The sequence below is a fragment of the Lepisosteus oculatus genome, chromosome 19 (assembly GCF_040954835.1).
Source record: "Lepisosteus oculatus isolate fLepOcu1 chromosome 19, fLepOcu1.hap2, whole genome shotgun sequence".
Taxonomy (NCBI): domain Eukaryota; kingdom Metazoa; phylum Chordata; class Actinopteri; order Semionotiformes; family Lepisosteidae; genus Lepisosteus; species Lepisosteus oculatus.
This window is the reverse complement of record NC_090714.1, coordinates 12,513,728-12,530,638: the sequence shown is the minus strand read 5'-3', so window position 1 is coordinate 12,530,638 and position 16,911 is coordinate 12,513,728. Positions and strand designations below refer to the sequence as shown.

At 42.8% G+C, this 16,911-nt stretch overlaps 1 protein-coding gene across 3 annotated transcripts in view; it reads right to left on the bottom strand.

Annotated features, from left to right (window-relative positions):
- Positions 1 to 219: 219 nt before the first annotated feature.
- epn2 (epsin 2) overlaps positions 220 to 16,911 on the bottom strand; it is a 38,384-nt gene continuing 21,692 nt past the window's right edge. For 2 of the 3 annotated variants that reach the window (XM_015360530.2, XM_015360529.2), the window contains exons 3-10: positions 16,636 to 16,748; positions 14,656 to 14,715; positions 12,651 to 12,752; positions 10,835 to 10,949; positions 7,007 to 7,174; positions 6,338 to 6,427; positions 5,714 to 5,929; positions 220 to 4,876 (exon numbers count right to left, since the gene is read on the bottom strand). In XM_015360530.2, coding sequence (XP_015216016.2) covers positions 4,500 to 4,876; positions 5,714 to 5,929; positions 6,338 to 6,427; positions 7,007 to 7,174; positions 10,835 to 10,949; positions 12,651 to 12,752; positions 14,656 to 14,715; positions 16,636 to 16,748 — 1,241 coding nt within the window. In that variant the 3' untranslated portion in view covers positions 220 to 4,499. The remainder of the gene's footprint in view (positions 4,877 to 5,713; positions 5,930 to 6,337; positions 6,428 to 7,006; positions 7,175 to 10,834; positions 10,950 to 12,650; positions 12,753 to 14,655; positions 14,716 to 16,635; positions 16,749 to 16,911) is intronic. The other variant, XM_015360532.2, reaches the window with a different exon arrangement.

The following is a 16,911-nucleotide window of genomic DNA, read 5'->3' as shown; positions in this document are numbered from 1 at the left end:
AGTTCATCATTAGGCAGACTGGACAACGGAAGTTGCCTTAACCTTATCCCTGCCTTGCCACACATCGGTGATTACTGTGTTTGATACTAGCTGTGTGGCTCACAGTCTGAAACACCACAGACAATTCAGCTTTGCGTATTTTGGGGATAGGTAGGTCTTCTCCATCCTTCTTGTGCTGGTACCAGTCTACTAGCAGCATAAATGAACTGCAGCCCAGAGTGTATGTGATACAATTTATTTTGTAACCACTGCAGCTACAGGCCCTTTAACATTTGCTGCTGTTTAAATGGCATTAAAACATCACATTTCTCATGTGATGACTTCCCTACAAAAACCATTACACAGAAATAAGATACAGAACAATATGTTACAATAGTACAAATGATAAATTATATTATACAGTTATAATGCCAACAAGTCGAGCACAAATCCATAAAAAAAGCAGCCTGCTCCCAGTAATATGAAACAGTTTGGTAAATATACAGACAATAACATGAAAAAATAAATTTGTTTATGCATGTTTTCAATGAAAATGTTAGTTTTCCACAATAAATGCATCATTAGTATAAAGTAACAGAATGCAAGAAAAAATACACAGTAGAAACAGTTACAGCAAAAAACGAGATGTGACAAATTGAGCTAGATATTGTATGTAGTTTTAAAAAGGTGCAAAACAATGTTTGCACAACATGTATTACATGTTTTGTAGCACAGATCTTTCCTTATAGATATTAGTTTCTAAGTCTGCATATTTCTGTTACTTATCTGCAGGGCTCGATTTTCTTACAGGACTCATACCTGTTTAACCCTCATCATCCCTATCAGATCAAAGCCAATAAATCTTGGTAGCTTAAAGATGTCTTTTTTTTTTTCCTTGTTGCCTGAGTAAATGTGTGGTAGGTACATTAACTATAATTTCAATACTATTTGAACTCGCTAGGAATTACAATGAAAATTGCTCTACCACAGCTGTTCCAGCAGAGGGCACTAGCTGACAGAAGAATAAAATATAAAAAAAATCAAAACAGTACAATGACATGGGTTTAAAATTAATAATATGAAGATTATCTGATTGCTTGCTAACAAAAGCAAATACCTGTATACCTGTTTTAAACAGTCAAAAGTTACAGTGCCTCCTATATAAGTAGAATGTCAGTGTTACTGTGTTTTCAGATTGAATTAGGTTTTCCTTGTGCTGGTAATGCAATAGTACTTTGTAATGGTTTATGAAAGTACACACCAAATTCTGTGGTCCTCACAAAGAAACGTTACAATGAAAGAAACCACAGAGCTGTGCAACAAAGATAATGCACTACCTTTCATCATTTATTTGTAATGTATATTATTCATTTTTAAAGCAGTACTTCAGTATATATCATCTTGTTTCATGGAAGATCTACCAGTACCGGAGTATGTTTTTTTAGAAGCAAATTCATTACAAAGACTGCAAGCAATCTTAGTTCACAAGTCAATAAAGAACACATAGCTGCAAATTTCGGTACTTCTCCTTTGCTCTGCAGCCCAGTAACTACCTGCTACACCCTTCGTATGTTCACCTCACCTACACAATCGTGAGCCTCACATTCTGAAGAGACTGGATCAAACACACAGTTCAGCAAGATCATTACAAGCAAAACTCAGATGGGAAAAAAAAAAACTTTCCTAGTGTTGTGGGCTTGATTATTAAACTATAGTTAAGTGACTGTTTTATCAGATATAAAATTAGGGAATGGCCATGCCAAACATAACATAACATCACTTTATTGGCCACATACAACTTCTTGTATTAGGAATTTGTCTTTTCGCATACCCCAGCTTGCTCTCCATGAGACACACAGACAGGGAGAGAGAAGCTGGGGGTCAGAGCGCAGGGTCAGCTATTTATACGGCGCCCCTGGAGCAGTTGGGGTTAAGGGCCTTGCTCAGGGGTCCGATGAAGTAGGATTCCTCCGCCGGCCGCGGGATACGAACCGGCCACAGAGCCACCAATACAGCACCTTGTTTTATTGATAATGCTTTTGTGCGGTAGGTTTCCAGTAGCACTAAAAATTAGGGTTCACTTTGTATCCCTTTACACACAGTTGCAGTGTCCCAGTTCCTGTTCGCTGGTAATGAATACCCTGGCTTCCTCCAACAGCAGGAGGAGACACATGGATTCTTAGCAGGGAAGCTAACACTCTACAAACTTAAAAAATGATCAATCAAGTATCTCTTAGAAAATATCATCAAAAGTTAGTCCAAGCAGGAGCTTTGAAGATGAGCTGATATTTGGTATATTAAGTTCCAATGTCTGCATTTTTAAGGCCATCATGTAATGCTATAACTCCATTACAGGAGTTTTACATAAAAACATAAAAAATATCGGTACTCTTGAGCATATTGATGAGAATTTTTCAGTGAAAAACCCCACCCCCACGCCCTCCACTGCCTCCAACCTAATGCTGTCCAATCACAGTAAGGGCACAATTTAAACTAGCTCTGATGTTTAATCCGGCTATTTCAAATTTTCCCTTTATCTGAATTCTGTTTATAATCAGGCAGTTGAATTCTACAGTATATCGTATATTGTACGTTAAAATGTCTCCACAGAAGGCAGACCTGCATTTCTACATAAAAAAAAAACATCACAATAATGGCATGACCAATTCTAGGAAAATAAAACTATTTTAAAACGGGTACAATCAGGTACCTGTGGATATAAAAGCACTGCAGGTCAGGTGGTTAGTCCCGATAAAAAATCTTAAAGCTTAAGCACTTAATTAAAAAAAAATTAAATAAGATCATGCAGCAACACCTGTTGTAAGTTACACTGGTGATAAGACTGTAAGACGCGGGAGGATTAGCTCAGATATGAAGCTCACCTGTCTCGCTCTCATTTTCTCTCTCATTTCCCTTTATATCGACGTCTATGAATATTAATACGTTTTCTTATATAAATTAACAGCATCTACACACAAAAAGAAAATATCTCCGATTGTTGGATCTTGAATCTTAACAGCATTATTTAAGAGAGCTAGGCAGCTGCATACTGATTTAAAAGACTCAATTAGGTCTATATAAAACTGTCACCCTATGAAACTAAAACTGTGCAAAGATTGAGCATTACAATATTACTAAAAAATCATATCACCATTTACCCAATTAAACTGATTTACCAGATTGTATTCAGTAGAAAATAATGGCTTTTGTAAAAAAATTAAAAGCCATCTTCAAACGTGCAAACCAGTTTCCTATGACTGTACTTGTTAACAGTCTTTCAACCCTCCAATATTTCATGAATTGAACCTGTGACACATGAAGTGCACACACTTCAAAGTCCTAAGCACTAAGGGCACAGACTTCTCCATGTAACATTTTATACTTGGTATTGAATACAACAGTCAGCCATTGTTTTTCTTCAGCTAAGGACTAATGGTGAACCAACAGTCAAAAACTAAACCATGTGCAAAAGCTCTGCTTAGAACACCAAATCCATTAAAATGTAAACTGACTGAATCATCTATATACTGCGTGTACTAATGCGTACCGGGTTCCGTCTTTTCAGTGCTTATTTTATGACAACATAGCTCGCTTTGAAAGGCAGTTCGCAGGCACAACAACTTCAATGGATCCCAATTTAGCAAAACATTCACTGATGTTGGGGTACGGGGTCTTCATAATTGAAATATTTGTAATTCTAGTCAAGGGTGGTACTTACTGTACGCTCCATCTCCATTCTGTTAAATATCGTCAGCACATCACACTCAGCAACTGGTGAAAGTAAATGTGCAAGCAGATGCACATCGACTGGGGAACCGCAGGGCTGAAATGCGAGTTAACTGGACGCAGGAATTACTGATCAGTACCCACCTGCATGTTGGTATTAAGCGACTGAGCCAAAACACTCAGGGGTTGAGATGGTATGTGAAAGGCAGCTTGTCCTCTTGTGTAATTAGTACATATTTAGTGTTCTATGACACTGTTCATGACAAAAAAATAAGCACAGAAAACACGGAACACAATGCAAGCTGTACATACAGTGTATATGCAGTGATGCAGAACTTTAAAGTTAATAAAAAAAGATCAGCTTTAGTGAATACCTTTCTTTAAAATACAGAATAAAACGGAGCAGGATGTGTAGTTTATTTAAACCTTTGATAAGATTAAAGCAATCTAAAGAGTTTAAAATTGGTATCCCACTAAATACTACGCTGGCTTTCGGGGAGCAGCTGTACACTGGAGGGTAAGAGTAGATCACGTTTACAACACACAGTAACTACCAGAGTTTCGCTTCAGGAAATTAAGGAGTAAAGGGTGAAGGGGGTACCTACCTCCAAGGGGGGCAGAGAGAGCTTCTTCTGCCACTTAAAAACTGTAAACACCACATCTACTCCAAGAGTCTTTAGTAAAGTAGCACTCCACGAAACCAGTCTGAAAGCACGGCAGACCGCTATATTGTTGACTAATATAGAGGTGTTTGTCTTTGATGAGAACAGCTGCAGAGAGCAACAGAGCTTTCTTCACAACAGGAAGGGGTTGGTAGTGCCGCCACCCTGGGCGGCCGTGGTAGCTGAGGCCATTCCTGTGCTCATAAGTGGCTGTGGCATGGGTCCTGGCATGCTCATAGCCATGCCAGGCACCATATGGCCCATGGGTGCCAGCGCCGCCATCCCTGGCATGGGGACCATTGTCATGGAGCCGGGTGGAGGCATCGTGGGAAGGGGCAAGGGATCCACGCCCATGGCGGGCAGGGGGTCCACGCCCATGGTGGGCATGGTGCCGAAGCTCTGGGAGCTCATGCCCATCATGGGGCTGACTCTCATCTGGTTGAGGGTGGGCGGCTGGGGCTGATTGACCTGGAAGGGATTGACCTGAGCCGTGGCTGGAGGAGCGGCCCCTGCAATGGGATGGAGAGAAACATGCGTTTTATACCAAAGCGAGGCTGGTCTGTTTGGCCATGATGAGCGTTGGGGGGGGGAGAATTAAAGGGCAACTGCAATGCTATTTTTATATTTCGGGGTTAGAAAGAATCAGCATTGGTGAGCACGTTTCAAACCACAATGAAAGTAAAATGTACATAGTAATGTGTAAAACCCTCAATTCACATCACAAAACAGGAAATTTCCAGGTACACGCAGCCCAGTATTCTGCGATGCAGAACGAGGCAACAAAACTCCCATGTGAAGCGGCCCTATTCCAATTTAAACAAGCGGACTCGTGAAGACTTCTCTTTTAACTCAATAGAAATATTGCTCTCCACTTCAAGACGGTTTTGCAGACAAATACTACTTACCTGCTGACTCTGCATGCAGATTAGGTTGGAAAATTTCTGCGTAAAATGTCTGCTGCACAGCCTGTTTTTATTGGCTTATACATCGGATTACATTAGACATTAGTGACTAGAGAGCAGGAAGGGCTGCTCCACGTCGCAATTCTCACAAACTCTTGACTACATGGCGACGACACAGCACTTTCGCCAATTTCATGATTTTGCACTCCGTTTGGAATTTGTGAAACTCTGCGATGCTGTCAAGTTTATTTTATTCCAAAAGTTGGGAAAACCCGACTGAGAAATCGGGACTGCAGTTCCGCTCTAACAGAGCCTCACAGGAACTGAGCAGCACGCTCGGACTATGACATCCCCACCGACTCTCCACTCCGTATCGCAGTGATAACTGTGCCCTGCTTCCCGCGGTGTGAACGAGCTGTCCGCTCACACACATCTAACTCGTACCTGGCATAAGGAAGGGGTTGGAGACGGGAGCTGGCTGTACTGGTTTGCTGACTAGCGAGTCCAGGTTCACCAGTGCGGCATTGGGACCCAGGAAGGACTCGGGTGTCTTCCGAGAGCCGGTGGTGGCGCTCATGCTGCCGGGGCCGGAGCTGCCCCTCTGCAAGTCGAACATGTCGGGGCTGGCGGACGCGCTGGGCCGAGAGGACAAGACGTCACCTAAGAGGCAAGAGTCATTATTCTTTCATGTGATCCCTTAACAGGGGCAACCGGATTTGATTAATCAAACTCATCTCCCCTTCGACAGGTGTAAATGTACATGAAAACATTATTGTAACGGGGCATTAAAATATGCAAGACATGCTATGTATTCCAGTACTCATTTGTTGTATATTTACCCCTCGCAGTACGGGGTCTTCACAGTAAAGTCAAGCACGCCTTTGAATGACACTTAAGCGTCAAAGCCGGAAGAGTACAATGTTATATGTGTACTTTGAAAAACTTTATGGAAAAGGCTTAATTTCTGCCATCTCAAGACCATTTTAAGCTGTTTATACTCAATTTCTTACAGCTCAGAGATTGGACAGTGAAGTGCTGGAACCCCAAAAAATGTGTGCATAGGCTTACCTGTCTTTGTAGAAGATGAACGCAAGCTGTCGAACTCTGAAAAGTCATCCCTGGAAGTACCGTTTAACGTGCTGAAGGGATCAAAGTTGCCTGCACGGAAATAGTCATACACAAGAGTGTGATGTTTCAAAGGGCCAGAACACATCCAATATACATCGATCTTCTGAACTTGGAAGAGTTGCAAATCACTGTGAATCAAAGGCATCTCAGCTGAAGCCGTTGTTGTGATTTTAGTAAAGTAACAAGATTTTGGCAAATAGGGGTTTGTTAAAGACCACAGCGAGCAACGTAAAGAAATGTCTTACTTTTTTTTTTAAATTAGAAACAGCAGCTTCACAGCTGCACTGTATTCTGCAAATCCTGCAATGTGAAAACAGGTATCAAATAGTTTCTAGGAATTTAGAAAGACTGCAAAGAATGCAACACAAAACTAATTCTCCATTATTTCAAAGAATTCCCACTCCCACCAGCCCAAATGTTGATACAAAGCGCCTCCTCTCCTAACTTCTATTGCGCCGCTTGTTGGAAAGCAAACAAAATGCTGTTCAACAACCGAACAACGGAGCTTAGATCCATACTTTCCGAATATGGCCACGCGGCACCGATGAGTGGAAATGATTTTACATTTCAAAGACTCCACCTCTTTCCCTCGTTACATTTTCTTCTCACCTGGGGAGCCGGTCTTGGGGTGGCTGGCAGACCCTGTCACCCAGGGGTCAGGGATTCCTTGAGCTGAAGCAGCAGGGGAGCCCCAGGGATCTGCACTCTTCACAGGAGTGGCCGAGGCTGAGGAGGCACCCCATGGGTCGGCTGTCGGTATCGGCTTCGAACTTGCACCTGCAACCACAGAAGGGATACTGTTACAGAGAAGAGCGCGAGGCATTAACACACTGACCTTAGGCATTAGCATGGAGCGCAGCTAAGAGAGCACACTGGTATGCAAGTCAAATAACTCTTCCCACAGGGCAATCTGATACTATTGTATTCTAAACCAGCACTAAGCATCATTGATGCATATCATTCTCAACGCCGTTACACGAAGATGTGACCTCCGTCCATCGCATTCTGGGTTGATTTCGAATGTATTAAAATCTGACATTTGCTGTGGTCACTATGGAACAATATTGATTTCATTTTCAGAAAATAATTGAGGAGTTTTTTTAACATTTAATTGCACATCATCAACATTAAGAGACGTCAGCTCTTGGGGGGGGATCTGATGGCACTAAAAGAATAAAAGTCAGCGGAACAGCTCATTTCCTGTTTCCTGTGAGACAGTTATACTGAAACTGTTTTTTTAACCAGTGGATTTGATGATCACAAAAGGAAATAATTAGTGCAAGGTAAAGTCCGTCAGTCCAATGAGACAGCTTAGGTGTAATCGCATACAAGTGATTTTCATCGTCTTCTTCCTCCCTTCTCTGTATTCCTGTAGCCACAGAATCCAAGCACACATCTCATTTAAGGTCATTTGTGATCCCTGTTTTTCCAGTGCTCTTAAATATCTGTATGCCATGGCCACCACCTGAATCAAAACCACTCACTCATCTCAAGCACCAACTGTGTGAATCCCCTACGTACAGTACGCCTGCAGACTACGAGAAACAAACAGTGCTGACGTTTTTACATGCTTAATTAAAATTCTCAAATAGCTTTTAATTTTAGAGCTTCACAGATGCAAGGTTGATGTGTTGCAAGAGAATATTATCATAACAAAAGTAAATAAATCCAGCTCTGAATGGGCTCCTCCTAAAGCAACGAATTCTGTCGTTCACTGTAACTAGGAGAGGAATGCAACGCTACCAGTTAGGCCACATTGCCTTAGCTGTGGCTAAAGGAAACTGAGGCTGCTGAGCGAGTCCATTCTGAACCAAGAAGAACCCTGTGAATGACAAGGCAATTCTCCGTCAACAAAGAGGGCAGAAGGACTGCTGGTGACGCACAGCTTTCTAAAGTGATGCGAGCTTTGCTCAAAACATAATAAGGAAAATGTTTCCAATGCCACACAACAAAACCATCTATAGACATGCTGGAGCAGACTTGTGCTTGAAACTTGAAAACAATGCAGGTACATCTAAAGAATGCTTCTATTTTTAAATTAATCGCTTTTTAACACAAAAATACTACTGTGACACAGTGACATGCCAAGGTATTCAGACCCTTGCATAGTTTTAACAGTTCACCAGCATGGCTTAAAAAAAAAAAGTCAATGTCCTTGGGTGGCCTGTCCACAGTCCCGACTATAAGCGATCTCCAAGAACTCTGCAAGAGCTTGAGCAAATCTGCCAAGAAGAATGGACAAACACTGCACCATGTTAGTGTGCAAAGACCATATGGCCACACTTGACCAAAAAGACAGGCAGCTGCAACTCACAGCACACAGGTCCCAATACTTATGCAAATCAAGGTTTCAGTTTTTTTTTCCTGTCTCGTTTTTGCTGAAATTTACAGTAACCTACCCTGAGAAGTCTTCAGTTTGATCATTCAGATTTTGAATTAAATATTAAGTTGAACAAAATGTTTGTTATTTCATAAAATGGGACACCATGGGAAAGGTCTGAATACTGTTCCAAGGCACTATGTGTACACACCCCCACCTTCCCTGTGGCTGTGATGTCATGGTTGTGTTTAAGATCCTCACTGACGATAAAAGTAGTTATCGGGTGTCTCCTACCCTGATCTCAGAGAGCCAGAATCTGGAAGTTTTTATAACCTTCACTGTCAGAAGACTTTTATTTTGACCTCTTTTAAGGCTTTTAGAGAAATTCCCTATTTTAGAGGTTGTAATTAATATTCCATTTCAGATCAAGACCTCTCAAGAACCACAGATAGTGATTCCTGACGTGGCTGAATCAATGTACTAAATTTATTATAGTGGAGTCAAAAAATAATCATATCATATATGCATAGATCATGCATAGATCATTTAGAATCTAAATGATGTCAGACTAAGCTGATATTTTACTAAAAACTAAGCACATGAAAATCCACCATTTTGAATGCTTCACCTGAGGTACCCCCTAGTACATTTCGAGGTATCCCCAGGGGTACACGTAACCCCGGTTGAGAACCACTGGCATAAACCATAAAATGTCCGCTCACCAAAGTGAAAGTCAAACCAATGAGGGGAAACAAAAAATCATGATACAAACTGGTTCTCAAATTTGAATCAGAGGATGGAAAATCTGCAGAGCGCAGGGAACTCCTGAGTTTCCTTAATTGGAATGCATTTATGTAAAGCTAGCGAAATGCCTTTATTCCTGGGATTTCTGAAACATGTTACATCTGATGTAAAAGGCATTTGCATTCACAGCATGTCAAGACTTAACCCCAGCAGACTGATCTTAGGTTTATTTCTCAATCCCTGACAAGAACAGCAGGTGCCAACCAACAAACATGGCGCACAGATGCCATGTGGAGCAAATCAGAGAGGTGGCAGCCAGGCCTGTATCTCCCACTGTGTGAGAGGAGGGCAGGCGGCATGTTCAGCAGCTCTCTCTCCCCAGCATCGTTCTATTGCTGTGCAATGGATACCTTTGCATTTGACAGTCTTATTTATCCAGACCTGAAATAGAATAACTATATAAAGCTATGACACAACCTTTAGGACTAGGGGAAAAAAAACACTCTGGAATGAGCAAAACAAAACTGAGGGAGGAGAGTTGAACATAAAAAAAAGATCAAAATGTCAAAAACCAAACCTGTGTTTAAAACATTACGCCAAGCAAGCACAGGAGGCACATGGGCATTGTCGAGTTATCTAAGTTTTGTTCCTAACTGCATTAAAAAAAAAAAACAATCGCTGCCAGAACTGACGGGGATTTTAAAAGGATTGTTTTTTTTGCTGAGGAGCTTTAAGCTTCATCTGAAACACAGCATGAGGATACAGTTCAAGTTGGAGATGACACAGATGTGGAAAAGTGAAAGTTTTTTTCTCCCAACTTCAGCATAAGATTTAAGATGGGCTTTACTCAGAAAAAAAAAAGGTTGAACAATTTGTTGCACTGGGGCAAAACGGGCTGAAAATAATCAGTGTTAGTACATGGCAAAAGTTAAATGAAGTACACTAAAATGGAAAGGGGTAATAAGACACTGAGTAGGTTTCTATTCTTAGTAGCTGATGGTGTCAGGGAAGCTGTGTGTGGACCCAGTGCAGGACAGTGACTCTGTGATAAGGCCAGAAACCAATCCCAGAAACTACCTTTACTCAGAGGTAGGCCAAACTTCCCAGGTTAGTTATTCATTAGATCACAGAAGCCACGCAACTACGAACCTCTTGTTCCAGTTACTGTGACAGTACAAATATGTACATCTGTCATTAGAAATGGGAGTTATTGCAACAAGAGACTTCAGGTGTGACAGAACAAAACGCCAGGAAATTAGAAACCGAAAATGTAGCTCCACTGCAGAGAAGGGCCTGGATCTGTCGGAACAGAGACAGTGATGCGTGGAGCCGCGACGAGGGTCTCCAGAGCAGCCGAGGCAGGAGTGTCTCACCATATGACCGCCAGGGGTCAGGGGCCACTGCTGCTGCCGCCCCTCCCCAAGGGTCTGATGTCTGATCCGCTGGGCCTTCGGGTAGGACGTCCATCAAGTCCATCAGCACCGACGGCTGGGAGACGCCAGGAAGACAATCGGCAGGAACAGAGCAGGATTAGGTGCAGGAAAAAACAGCACTGCCATCCTGCACCACGCCATTTTAAATGAATCTCACGGTAACACCATCAATCTCAAAACCATCAATGCACCGGTGATCACACATCATTTTAAGGCACATATTCATACAAGTCATGCAGCTTGTAAATGATACAAAAATGAATGCGTCTAATCACAGTTATGTCTGGTGTTTCTTCTACCTCACTGGATCAGTTTTTATTATGTCTCCACTACATACTCATAAAAAAGTAAAATGATTGCTTGGATGACAAAAAAAATAAAGAGTATTGATCAGAACTCAATGTTACGTTACGAAAAGTCAAAACGCATCCATTCCCCCCCCCATCTGAACAGTCAAACCACCTGGGGAATTCGTTCAAGTGCTGCCAAAAATAACAGATCCAATAAATTAAATGTACAGAAATAGTCAACCGTACTCCTGTAAGAAATATTCATGGGAAATCATGAGCATCCTGTCCAAGCCAAAAAAACCCGTCTGCAGCCTGTATGTGAAAAATGTCTGTCGACTTTACCACTAACAGTGACAGCTGGGGATTCAGGGAAACGCATCGCAGTTTACTGGGCCGTTATCCAAATTACATTACAAACTTACACCATAATCAGAAAAAAATTTAAACAGATTTCCTCTGTTTAGAAGGAAATGGGTCCCTTGACGCTTTGTACATTGATCCAGACATTCTGCCGATAATGCATGGAGACTGGAAATCATACAAAAAGGGTACTAAAGCTAAATTAGAGCATGTTCTAATATTTATGGTTCTGTGTATGGGGATCAGAAACTTCCATCCTAAGATGGATTCTTCTAAAGCGGTAGTCACACCTGTCTTTTGTAAACTGTCTGAACTTTGAGAAAGACCAATTTAAAAACTGAATCTTTTAGTAAGTTAAACTCTCTTACTTTTTTTTTTGTATTTCTGGTCAAAACGTGACTCTCTGTACTTTTTTGGTCAATATGGTTTTATGGTGATAAATTTACTGTATGGATTTTGGGGGGGTAAAAACTCAAAACTGGTGTGCACTACAAATATGGTGCTTTTATATAGGTTCATCATTCAGAAACTAGATAACTAGTCAGTATTTCAAGCAGGCACTACACAATCAAGGTAACACATTTCTACTGAGAACTAGTTAAGTGATCCAAGTGGCAAGTGAAAGATCAGACTGGGGCAGTGAGGTACCAGAGAGGATGCATTAGGATGACTGTGCTTCCTAATTGACATGAATTATTCAACACTGCACACACAATTGACCTGATCCAAGCGTTCAAACCCCTCAAAGGCTCTGACAAAAAAAAATCAACATGAACCGGAGGACACAAAGTCCAATCACAAAATGCTTTTAAAATGGAAAACGTGATGCACCTTTTTACACACAGACCCGTTGTAGTCAGGAACAAGCTACTCTCCCGTACTGTTGAGGCCGATACCTTGGTTTTGTTCAAGAAACGAGATCAGCTCACTACTAGAAAATCCAACAAGCCAGATGGGAGTAATGTGTAATACGACTCTCACTCATAACCTGAAACTCCCACGTGGAACGTTGTCAAACGTGGGTTGTTCTAAGCATATTCTAGCCCCTGCTCAATCATTTGTACCACACATGCTTTTTTTTTTTGCAGAGGAAGCGCACAACGTACCTCCTTCTCCTTTTTCTTCTTGCCGAGTTTTCCCGAGTCTTTGCGGCTCTCCTCCAAGGCCATCTGGAGCCGGAGGTCATCCCCGCGCCTCATCCTCTCCTCCTGAAAGCAGACGGGCAGTGAGCGCCGCCGCACTGTCCCCCTCACCTGCAGGCTGTGCTGAGGGGACCCCCCCCCCCCCACATTCACAACACCACCCCCCGCAGGCCACGCTCACCGGCCTGCACCCCCCCTCTTTCCCCGGAAGAGCCAAAGTGCTCTCGCGTGATTCCTCCTGGAATTGGCGAGGAGTTCCGTATTCATGGCTGCAACATATACCAGGTCGTCAGCTTTCATCAGAAAAATAGTGCAAACCCAGGGAGCTGGTACTGGGTTTGTGAATATGGCCTCTTACTCATGAGTGGACGGATTGACCACTGGTGAGGAAAAAGGGTGAATATCCAGCGTACAACACACTGCGCAAGTCTCACTCTGTAAGCACGCCCTTGCATTCTTTTTGCTAGATGGAAGAGGTCTGATTTCGTTTTACGCCTTTCTCCAATGTTTTAGTTGAGCTTTTTCCGAGCTGATTGAGAACTCCATCTCTTTGGCATGAAAGACGAAAGTTTAATTAATACCAAATTATAAGATCGGAAAGAAACGAAGAGTAGTAGGACAGTTTGCGCAGACGTCCTGTTACTCGCAGCTCCAGAATTCACTAACCAGGCGTTCCTATTTTTAGATGCTTCCTTTTCTCACTCTACTGGGCATCTCCACACTAGACTTTCATATGGACCCAATACATTAATCTCCAAAATATGTGAAAAATTGCTAACATAACATGGGCGGTGTGGTGGCTCTGTGGCTCAGGATCTGCGCCTGGGGCTGGAAGGTTGCCGGTTCGAACCCCGTAGCCGGCAGAGGAATCCTACTCCGTTGGGCCCCTGAGCAAGGCCCTTAACCCCAACTGCTCCAGGGGCGCCATATAAGTGGCTGACCCTGCGCTCTGACCCCAAGCGTCTCTCCCTGTCTGTGTGTCTCGTGGAGAGCAAGCTGGGGTATGCGAAAAGACAAATTCCTAATACAAGAAATTGTATGTGGCCAATAAAGTAATATGATCTTATAAGAAAATCAAGCCAAAAGCTCATAAAATGCTTAGCTGTTCTTTGTCTCTCCTCTCTCTTTCCCTCTGTTCGGTCATTATTCAGCTGTTCTGAGCAGCTGTACACTGGAAGTGGATCTCTTGCACAGGCATCTGACACACTCCTCCCAACCCACCCAAGTTCCAGGGCAGCCCAGCATTGATTTTCCAGCTTGCATTAAGTGTAGGTGTAGATTTGGAAAAGATCTATACCTGGTATATGATCAGCATGACCATTTCAAGGACAACCTAGGACTCAAAACCCCTCCCCCTTCAAGGAGAAAACCAATGACAGCCAGCTGTGGACAGTCTCAAAAACAGCTCCACTCCTACTTCTCTAATCTGGCTATTACAGATTATCCAGTGTTGACTGTGCAGCTAGGAATTGCTTCCCTACTGGTAAACTCAACAGAATGAGTTCTGAGCTCCATGCTGCTCTTTCTTGTGCCTGCACTGCATGCCTGTCCGTGACAGAAGGGAAACAATTCATCAACTGCAGGGTTTGAAAGAGGTGCTGTAACCATACCCACAGGGACAAGCTTAAACGCAGAAAAGCAAGGGAACCATGCAGGAGAGAGAAATAAACACCAAAGGTGAAAATAAACAGTGAATAATAGCACCAGAAAGCCATACTTCAACCCACGATACCAACTTCAGCAACAACAAAAAAGCACTGTAAGTATGAAACCTATACACCTTTTTTGTTGCCAGTTTCATTCAAAAACAAAGCAGTAGACCCAATTTGGCATAACGCACACTGGAGAAAAAAAAAACTAAAAATAAATAAACAATCTTTTGCAAGTTAACATCTCGAACTTCGTTTTAATGGTAAGATAATGAAACTGGCGAGACTTGGAACACAGGCCACTGAACAAAATTGGATACCTTTGGTGACAGCGGCCAGTAAGACCCTCTTCCACGGGACCTCCTGCCACGTGCTTCTTCCTTTCCTCAACAAAAATTATTGCCTGAGACACTTTACAGTAGAATCATGTTTTCATCCTGACATGGGTGGTCAGAGCACATGCTAGTACCTTCTCTGTCATCAGAAGCCCTCTTATCTGTCCATTTATTTATTTTTATAGCGACAAATCCTTGCATACTTCTTTGTAACTCTTAAATCCCTCAGCCATGCACTTCTACAGCGCACAAGCAACACATTTGAGGTGACTGAACAAAGAGAGGGGCACAATTTGGATTGATTGAAAGGCTTGTCACTAGGGGGAACTCTTAATGTAATATGCTTTTGAAAAAGTTAATTAGAATCCGCCTGCAGTGTATATTGTTTTAAGCAGCAGAAGACAACAGAATGGTCTGTGAGCACAGAGCAGCACCAGCATGTGTAAGACAAGATCAAAAGAATATTAACACAAAGCAAGAAGATAGAAAAATAAAGGCAGACCATCCTAAACAGACCCAGGGACCGAGACTTCTTTAAGCACAATATATCCTGCTAAACAAATATACTGCAATGATTATATTTATCACTGATCATTGGTGAATCTTTAAATCAACAATTCCTGTCTTTAACGCCCTTTAGAAATCTCGGTCCTCGGCCCGCAGGAAGCTCTACTCTTCCACGCTTTGGGTTGGAATACATCCTTTAAAAAAAGAGGGAAAGAGCTGTTAATGGATAGAAGGACTTGAAAGAGAAACAGATCAAAGGATAAATGTATAGGACCTGGCCGAACATTAAAATGTTCGTTTTAAACATCAAGCGGAGAAGACTGGATTGCAAGAATCCCATCAAGGGGCCTAGAAGATGAGAGGATTATACCAAGTGCGGGCCTCGACTCTTATGTGGCTGTCTGCTAAAATCGACTTATTACTGTGAGCCATTCTCCTTAAGCTAAGCAGGAGAGTCTGCTTCTTAAATTCACGTGCAAAGTATTACCAGATGTCAGAAATACATGCTCCTGGTAGGAGCCCTCTATCCCTTGCTTTGCCAGATGGCAACCAGCAATGTTATAAGAACTGTAATGTGCATTATCGAGGGCTGCCTCTCAGCCAGGACCAGCAGGAACATTTTTCCTTAGCTGACCAGCCTATGTTGTCACCTGCCAAAACATTTAGTCACTCCTTCAAGTCACCAGGTAAAGGTATTTGCAGTACCTGGCTTCTACCCTAATTTCTACCACCCAGTGCCACGCTCTTACACTAGTGCATGAAAGTTGAAAGGGCTAGATGAACTCTGAAAAGAACACGAAGCTACACGTGTGTAATCTGTAATTATGGCAGATCCCAATCACATCACGGTAGCTCACGGTTCAAGTAATCTCATTTGAAAGTGTGAAAAAGTGGAAAGCCTGCAGGGCTTATAATCAACAACAGAGGTGTGCGCACACACACAAAAAAAAAAAACTCTGTAGACCAAGGGAGATTTTAAGGGTGGAGCTCAGAAACGGAGACCAGATTGAATGCGTTACCTGGGAGGCAGCATTAGAGGCAGTGTGCTAAAAGAAAATGCCAGGGGAACTCAGGTGGCATGTGAACGAGGCAAAACTTCCTGCCCTTTGAACTGCAGATGCCAGTATTGGCATTAGGTGGTTGTTAAACTGTAAAACAGACGTTAAGGTAAAGATTTTCAGTCCAAGTAGCCTACATACCTGCTGGCTTTTGTTCCAGCCCATTCCTCAGTTACATAGTTTTACAGGTAATAATAATAGGATTATCTGAATTCTTTAAATCTTTTCACTCTTAAAACATTTTGGAGGTTTTCCTTTATCTAACAAAGTTTCATGCCTTAAAATCTCCAACTTTTCATTGTAAAAAGAAAACGTTTCAGGTCAAGTGGGGAGCTCTGATGGAACGAAAGCCAGCAGGTGTGTGGGCCTCCTGCGCCGAGCTCTCGCCAGCCGCCCGTACCTGCTCTGCCGCCTCTCGGCTCATGGCCAGCGCCAGCTGCAGCTGCAGCTCCTCCTCCCCGCTGGTCTGCGGCCGCGCTTGCTCCAGCTCCGAGGACGCGTGCGGGGACGTGGCTGAAAGACAGACAGCACCTCTCGTGAGGTCCACACCCTCTGACCAACCCTCCTGTCACCTCCCACGCGGTCCACTCCGCACCCACTCGAACCCTCCTCTGTCACCTCCCACACGGTCCACTCCACACCCACTGGGGCACCTCCCACACGGTCCACTCCGCAC